General features: G+C 48.2%; 1 protein-coding gene across 2 annotated transcripts in view; it reads right to left on the reverse strand.

Annotated features, from left to right (window-relative positions):
* Positions 1-1,310: 1,310 nt before the first annotated feature.
* Positions 1,311-8,960, reverse strand: part of CFAP141 (cilia and flagella associated protein 141) — a 12,368-nt gene continuing 4,718 nt past the window's right edge. Inside the window, exons 3-6 of one of the 2 annotated variants that reach the window (XR_012237058.1) lie at positions 3,275-3,315; positions 1,855-1,984; positions 1,615-1,774; positions 1,311-1,440 (exon numbers count right to left, since the gene is read on the reverse strand). Coding sequence is in view for 1 of the 2 variants with exons in the window: in XM_073609223.1 (XP_073465324.1) it covers positions 1,673-1,774; positions 1,855-1,984; positions 3,275-3,315 (273 nt within the window). In the remaining variant the exon portion in view is untranslated. Of the gene's footprint in view, positions 1,775-1,854; positions 1,985-3,274; positions 3,316-8,960 lie in introns of both variants that reach the window. The other variant, XM_073609223.1, reaches the window with a different exon arrangement.

An 8,960-nucleotide genomic window follows, 5' to 3' on the forward strand; every position in this document is an offset into this window, starting at 1 on the left:
TTTATTTATTATTACATACTATTCAATTATTGTATTTATTTATTATTTGTATTTATTTGTATATTTAGTTTACAGTTTTTTACTATTATTATTATTAGTATTAGTAGTAGCAGCAGTACTACTATTAATACCCTAATCCTAATAAAAAAAGAAATCACCCTAACCCAGCCTTAATTATTTATTTATTATTACATATTATTCATTTATTGTGTTTATTTATTTATTTGTGTATTTATTAAAAAAATATATTATTATTATTATTTATGTATTTATTTATTATTACATACTATTCTTTTTTTATTTAGTTTTGATTATTTTTATTTATATGTGTATTTACATTTCTTACTATTATTATTATTATTAGTAGTAGTACCAGTAGTACTAGTATTAACACCCTAACCCTAAGAAAAATAAATAAATAAATAACCCTAACCCCTAATCCTAACCCTAACCTAGCCTTAATTATTCATTTATTGTTACATACTATTCATTTATTGTATTTATTTATTATTTTTATTTATTTGTGTATCTATTGTGTATCTATTAAAAGAATATATATATATATATATATATATATATATATATATATATATATATATATATATTATTTATTATTACATACTATTGATTTGTTGTATTTATTTATTATTTTTGATTATTTTTATTTATTTGTGTATTTATTTTATATTTTTTTTATTATTATTAGTAGTAGCAGTAATACTAGTATTAACATCCTAACCCTAATAAATAAATAAATAAATAACCCTAACCCCTTGTCCTCACTCTATCCTCACCTTGACTCTAACCCCTCACCCTAAACGAAAAAAAAAAAAAGAAAAAGAAAAAAGAATAAATACTAATAAATACTAATTAAAAAAATAAAAGCTCATTAAAGCGCACAAAGTTGTGCATAAAACACGCTTAGGCGTGAATGCGGCCCGATGCATTACCAATACAAACCTCTTGCTCTCCTTGTACAGAACGGCTCAGACTGGGAGAAGGAGAAGCAGCACAAGGAGCCAGTCAGTGTGTGTGCTGACAAGGAGCACGCTGATAGGAGGAGAGAGCAGAGTGATGGAGAGATGAACTCATCGCTGTGCTGCTGAATGACCCGGCTGTCAGACTGAGGACCCCTAGTGGAGGAGAGAAGGACTGCAGGGAGAAATCTCTACAGGAAGTGAGAGGAAATTTCTGCGTCCCCATTGGAAGATTTCCCCTCTGTTCCTGTTCTGGTGACAACGCTTACATTCTGGAATTCCCATCACATGAAGTCCGGACGATAATGGTGACACCCCAATGAGGATTTTTTTTTATTTCAATAAACTTTATTTATAACAAACAACAATAAACATCCACCGTTCCAGAAGATTTGTGTCTTTCAGAATTCTCGTGTTGCCATTTTCTTGTGCACAGAATGTGTGGACATTGGTGGGGTACACGGTGTCTGGTGTCGGGTATTGGGGTACACGGTGTCTGATGTCGGGTATTGGGGTACACGGTGTCTGATGTCGGGTATTGGGGTACACGGTGTCTGATGTCGGGTATTGGGGTACACGGTGTCTGGTGTCGGGTATTGGGGTACACGGTGTCTGATGTCGGGTATTGGGGTACACAGTGTCTGATGTCGGGTATTGGGGTACCATGTGACCCCCCCAATCTTCTCCACCCCCGCTCACAGTCTCTGCTGGTGAAAAGTCCGGCCCAGGCTCTGCAGCTCTTCTTGGTACTGCCGATGCTCCGAATCTAATAGGTGTTGTAGTGCCGCCCTGCGGGTCTGAAAGAGACACGACATCCCTCATTGTGGTGACCGGGAAACTCCGACCAATGACAGCCCAGGAAAGGACGATCACTTACCAGGAGGAGCTCCGCCCCCGCCATCCTCAGCTCTTGACGCTTCTGTGCCTGGAGGTTCCTCTGCATACGACCCGCACCGACCCCCCGAGCGTACTCCTTCCACTCCAACATATACCGCTCCCCGCGTTCCCTGCGCCATTCCAGAGACACCATTATTACATCACCGTCTGATATCTCATCACTATAATATACAGGAGTGACATCACCGCTCTCCAGATATAAGATATACAGGAGTGACATCACCGCTCTCCAGATATAAGATATATTATACAGGAGTGACATCACCGCTCTCCAGATATAAGATATATTATAGAGGAGTGACATCACCGCTCTCCAGATATAAGATATATTATACAGGAGTGACATCACCGCTCTCCAGATATAAGATATATTATACAGGAGTGACATCACTGCTCTCCAGATATAAGATATATTATAGAGGAGTGACATCACCGCTCTCTATATATAAGATATATTATACAGGAGTGACATCACCACCCTCCAGATATAAGATATATTATACAGGAGTGACATCACCGCTCTCCAGATATAAGATATATTATAGAGGAGTGACATCACCGCTCTCCAGATATAAGATATATTATACAGGAGTGACATCACCGCTCTCCAGATATAAGATATATTATAGAGGAGTGACATCACCACTCTCCAGATATAAGATATATTATACAGGAGTGACATCACCACCCTCCAGATATAAGATATATTATACAGGAGTGACATCACCACTCTCCAGATATAAGATATATTATACAGGAGTGACATCACCACTCTCCAGATATAAGATATATTATAGAGGAGTGACATCACCGCTCTCCAGATATAAGATATATTATACAGAAGTGACATCACTGCTCTCCAGATATAAGATATATTATACAGGAGTGACATCACCGCCCCGCAGATATAAGATATATTATACAGGAGTGACATCACCACCCTCCAGATATAAGATATATTATACAGGTGTGACATCACCACTCTCCAGATATAAGATATATTATACAGAAGTGACATCACCGCCCTCCAGATATAAGATATATTATACAGAAGTGACATCACTGCTCTCCAGATATAAGATATATTATACAGGTGTGACATCACCACTCTCCAGATATAAGATATATTATACAGAAGTGACATCACCGCCCTCCAGATATAAGATATATTATACAGAAGTGACATCACTGCTCTCCAGATATAAGATATATTATACAGGTGTGACATCACCACTCTCCAGATATAAGATATATTATACAGAGTGACATCACCGCCCTCCAGATATAAGATATATTATACAGGAGTGACATCACTGCTCTCCAGATATAAGATATATTATACAGGAGTGACATCACCGCTCTCCAGATATAAAGTATAATATATAGAGATAAGATCTTACCGGTGAGATTCAGTTTCGGCGATGCGGAGAAGATCGTTCCTCTAGAATAGAAGGACAGAGATAAGTAATGGGGGGTAAGAATGATTTGGGGGGTGGGGGAGGTGAGAATGATTTGGGGGGTGGGGTAAGAATGATTTGGGGGGTGAGAATGATTTGGGGGGTGGGGGAGGTGAGAATGATTTGGGGGTGAGAATGATTTGGGGGTGAGAATGATTTGGGGGATGGGGGGTGAGAATGATTTGGGGGTGAGAATGATTTGGGGGGTGGGGGATGGGAGAATGATTTGGGGGTGAGAATGATTTGGGGGGTGGGGGAGGTGAGAATGATTTGGGGGGTAAGAATGATTTGGGGGTGAGAATGATTTGGGGGGTGGGGGAGGTGAGAATGATTTGGGGAGTGGGGGAGGTGAGAATGATTTGGGGGTGGGGGAGGTGAGAATGATTTGGGGGGTGGGGGAGGTGAGAATGATTTGGGGGTGAGAATGATTTGGGGGATGGGGGAGGTGAGAATGATTTGGGGGATGGGGGGGTGAGAATGATTTGGGGGGTGGGGGAGGTGAGAATGATTTGGGGGGTGAGAATGATTTGGGGGATGGGGGGTGAGAATGATTTGGGGGGGTGGGGGAGGTGAGAATGATTTGGGGGGTGAGAATGATTTGAGGGGTGGGGGGTGAGAATGATTTGGGGGATGGGGGGTGAGAATGATTTGGGGGATGGGGGGTGAGAATGATTTGGGGGGGTGAGAATGATTTGGGGGATGGGGGGTGAGAATGATTTGGGGGTGGGGGAGGTGAGAATGATTTGGGGGGTGGGGGAGGTGAGAATGATTTGGGGGTGAGAATGATTTGGGGGGTGGGGGGTGAGAATGATTTGAGGGGTGAGAATGATTTGGGGGATGGGGGGTGAGAATGATTTGGGGGTGGGGGAGGTGAGAATGATTTGGGGGGTGGGGGAGGTGAGAATGATTTGGGGGATGGGGGGTGAGAATGATTTGGGGGGGTGGGGGAGGTGAGAATGATTTGGGGGGTGAGAATGATTTGAGGGGTGGGGGGGTGAGAATGATTTGGGGGATGGGGGAGGTGAGAATGATTTGGGGGTGAGAATGATTTGGGGGGTGGGGGAGGTGAGAATGATTTGGGGGGTGGGGGGGTGAGAATGATTTGGGGGTGAGAATGATTTGGGGGATGGGGGGTGAGAATGATTTGGGGGGTGGGGGAGGTGAGAATGATTTGGGGGTGAGAATGATTTGGGGGATGGGGGGTGAGAATGATTTGGGGGGTGGGGTAAGAATGATTTGGGGGGTGAGAATGATTTGGGGGGTGGGGGAGGTGAGAATGATTTGGGGGTGAGAATGATTTGGGGGATGGGGGGTGAGAATGATTTGGGGGTGAGAATGATTTGGGGGATGGGGGGTGAGAATGATTTGGGGGTGAGAATGATTTGGGGGGTGGGGGAGGTGAGAATGATTTGGGGGTGAGAATGATTTGGGGGGTGGGGGAGGTGAGAATGATTTGGGGGGTGGGGGAGGTGAGAATGATTTGGGGAATGGGGGTGAGAATGATTTGGGGGGTGGGGGAGGTGAGAATGATTTGGGGGGTGGGGGAGGTGAGAATGATTTGGGGAATGGGGGTGAGAATGATTTGGGGGTGGGGGAGGTGAGAATGATTTGGGGGGTGGGGGGTGAGAATGATTTGGGGGGTGGGGGAGGTGAGAATGATTTGGGGGTGAGAATGATTTGGGGGATGGGAGGTGAGAATGATTTGGGGGATGGGGGGTGAGAATGATTTGGGGGTGGGGGAGGTGAGAATGATTGGGGGTGAATGATTTGGGGATGGGAGGTGAGAATGATTTGGGGTGGGGGAGGTGAGAATGTTTGGGGGTGGGGAGGTGAGAATGATTTGGGGGTGGGGGAGGTGAATGATTTGGGGGTGAATGATTTGGGGGTGAGAATGATTTGGGGGTGAGAATGATTTGGGGGGTGGGGGAGGTGAGAATGATTTGGGGGTGAGAATGATTTGGGGAATGGGGGGGTGAGAATGATTTGGGGGTGGGGGAGGTGTGTGGAAGATTTGGGGGTGGGGGTGAGAATGATTTGGGGGGTGGGGGAGGTGAGAATGATTTGGGGGGTGAGAATGATTTGAGGGGTGGGGGGGTGAGAATGATTTGGGGGATGGGGGGTGAGAATGATTTGGGGGGTGGGGAGGAATGATTTGGGGGTGAGAATGATTTGGGGGGTGGGGGAGGTGAGAATGATTTGGGGGGTGGGGGAGGTGAGAATGATTTGGGGGTGGATGATTTGGGGGGTGGGGGGTGAGAATGATTTGGGGGGTGGGGGAGGTGAGAATGATTGGGGGTGAGATGTGTGGGGGGTGGGGGAGGTGAGAATGATTTGGGGGGTGAGATGTTTGGGGGTGGGGGGTGAGAATGATTTGGGGGTGAGAATGATTTGGGGGTGGGGGGGTGAATGTTTGGGGGGGGGAGGTGAGAATGATTTGGGGGGGGGGGGGTGAGATGATTTGGGGGTGAGAATGATTTGGGGGTGGGGGTGAGAATGATTTGGGGGGTGGGGAGGTGAGAATGATTTGGGGGTGAGATGATTTGGGGGATGGGGGGTGAGAATGATTTGGGGGGTGGGGTAAGAATGATTGGGGGGTGAGAATGATTGGGGGGTGGGGTGAGAATGATTTGGGGGGTGAGAATGATTTGGGGGGTGGGGAGGTGAGAATGATTTGGGGGTGAGAATGATTTGGGGGTGAGAATGATTTGGGGGGGGGGGGAATGATTTGGGGGATGGGGGGTGAGAATGATTTGGGGGGTGGGGGAGGTGAATGATTGGGGAATGATTTGGGGGATGGGGGGTGAGAATGATTTGGGGGGGTGAGAATGATTTGGGGGTGGGGGGTAAGAATGATTTGGGGGTGAGAATGATTTGGGGGTGGGGGGTGAGAATGATTTGGGGGAGAATGATTTGGGGATGGGGGTGAGAGATGATTTGGGGGTGGGGGGTGAGAATGATTTGGGGGTGGGGGAGGTGAGAATGATTTGGGGATGGGGGGTGAGAATGATTTGGGGGTGGGGAGGTGAGAATGATTTGGGGGTGGGGGGTGAGAATGATTTGGGGGATGGGGGGTGAGAATGATTTGGGGGGTGGGGAGGTGAGAATGATTTGGGGGTGAGAATGATTTGGGGATGGGGTGAGAATGATTTGGGGGGTGGGGGAGGTGAGAATGATTTGGGGGGTGAGAATGATGGTGGGGGTGAGATGATTTGGGGATGGGGTGAGAATGATTTGGGGGTGGGGAGGTGAGAATTATTTGGGGGTGAGAATGATTTGGGGGATGGGGGGTGAGAATGATTTGGGGGTGGGGAAGAATGATTTGGGGGGTGAGAATGATTTGGGGGGTGGGGGGTGAGAATGATTTGGGGGTGAGATTGGTGAGAATGATTTGGGGGTGGGGAGGTGAGAATGATTTGGGGGGGATGGGGGGAGGTGAGAATGATTTGGGGGTGGGGAGGTGAGAATGATTTGGGGATGGGGTGAGAATGATTTGGGGGTGGGAGGTGAGAATGATTTGGGGTGGGGAGGTGAGAATGATTTGGGGATGGGGGGTGAGAATGATTTGGGGGTGGGGGAGGTGAGAATGATTTGGGGGGTGGGGAGGTGAGAATGATTTGGGGATGGGGGTGAGAATGATTTGGGGGTGGGGGAGGTGAGAATGATTTGGGGGTGGGGGAGGTGAGAATGATTTGGGGGGTGGGGGAGGTGAGAATGATTTGGGGGAATGGGGGTGAGAATGATTGGGGGAGGGAGGTGAGAATGATTTGGGGATGGGGTGAGAATGATTTGGGGGTGGGGAGGTGAGAATGATTTGGGGTGAGAATGATTGGGGTGAGAATGATTTGGGGGGGTGAGAATGATTTGGGGGGTGGGGAGGTGAGAATGATTTGGGGGTGAGAATGATTTGGGGGATGGGGGGTGAGAATGATTTGGGATGGGGTGAGAATGATTTGGGGGTGAAGATTTGGGATGGGGTGAGAATGATTTGGGGGGGTGGGGGAGGTGAGAATGATTTGGGGGGTGAGAATGATTTGAGGGGAGGGGGGGTGAGAATGATTTGGGGGATGGGGGGTGAGAATGATTTGGGGGGTGGGGGAGGTGAGAATGATTTGGGGGTGAGAATGATTTGGGGGATGGGGGAGGTGAGAATGATTTGGGGGATGGGGGAGGTGAGAATGATTTGGGGGTGAGAATGATTTGGGGGATGGGGGGTGAGAATGATTTGGGGGTGAGAATGATTTGGGGATGGGGGGTGAGAATGATTTGGGGGGTGGGGGAGGTGAGAATGATTTGGGGGTGAGAATGATTTGGGGGATGGGGGGTGAGAATGATTTGGGGGGGTGAGAATGATTTGGGGGATGGGGGGTGAGAATGATTTGGGGGTGAGAATGATTTGGGGGGGTGAGAATGATTTGGGGGGGGTGAGAATGATTTGGGGGGTGGGGGAGGTGAGAATGATTTGGGGTGAGAATGATTTGGGGGATGGGGGGTGAGAATGATTTGGGGGGGGTGAGAATGATTTGGGGATGGGGGGTGAGAATGATTTGGGGGGGTGAGAATGATTTGGGGGGTGGGGGAGGTGAGAATGATTTGGGAGTGAGAATGATTTGGGGGTGAGAATGATTTGGGGGTGAGAATGATTTGGGGGGTGGGGAGGTGAGAATGATTTGGGGGTGAGAATGATTTGGGGGTGGGGGTGAGAATGATTTGGGGGTGAGAATGATTTGGGGATGGGGGTGAGAATGATTTGGGGGGTGGGGAGGTGAGAATGATTTGGGGGTGAGAATGATTTGGGGGATGGGGGGTGAGAATGATTTGGGGGGTGGGGGTGAGAATGATTTGGGGGGTGAGAATGATTTGGGGGTGGGGGAGGTGAGAATGATTTGGGGGGTGAGAATGATTTGGGGGTGAGAATGATTTGGGGGATGGGGGGTGAGAATGATTTGGGGGGATGGGGGGTGAGAATGATTTGGGGGGTGGGGGAGGTGAGAATGATTTGGGGGGGTGAGAATGATTTGGGGGATGGGGGGTGAGAATGATTTGGGGGGTGAGAATGATTTGGGGGGTGGGGGAGGTGAGAATGATTTGGGGGGTGAGAATGATTTGGGGGTGGGGGGTGAGAATGATTTGGGGGTGGGGGAGGTGAGAATGATTTGGGGGGTGGGGGAGGTGAGAATGATTTGGGGGATGGGGAGGTGAGAATGATTTGGAGGTGAGAATGATTTGGGGGGTGGGGGAGGTGAGAATGATTTGGGGTGAGAATGATTTGGGGGTGGGGGTGAGAATGATTTGGGGGTGAGAATGATTTGGGGGATGGGGGGTGAGAATGATTTGGGGGGTGGGGAGGTGAGAATGATTTGGGGGTGAGAATGATTTGGGGGATGGGGGAGAATGATTTGGGGGGTGGGGAGGTGAGAATGATTTGGGGGTGAGAATGATTTGGGGGTGGGGGAGGTGAGAATGATTTGGGGGATGGGGGGTGAGAATGATTTGGGGGTGAGAATGATTTGGGGGTGGGGAGGTGAGAATGATTTGGGGGTGAGAATGATTTGGGGGATGGGGGGGTGAGAATGATTTGGGGGTGGGGGTGAGAATGATTTGGGGGTGAGAATGATTTGGGGGGTGGGGG

Source organism: Aquarana catesbeiana, linkage group LG13 (assembly GCF_042186555.1).
Source record: "Aquarana catesbeiana isolate 2022-GZ linkage group LG13, ASM4218655v1, whole genome shotgun sequence".
Lineage (NCBI taxonomy): Eukaryota > Metazoa > Chordata > Amphibia > Anura > Ranidae > Aquarana > Aquarana catesbeiana.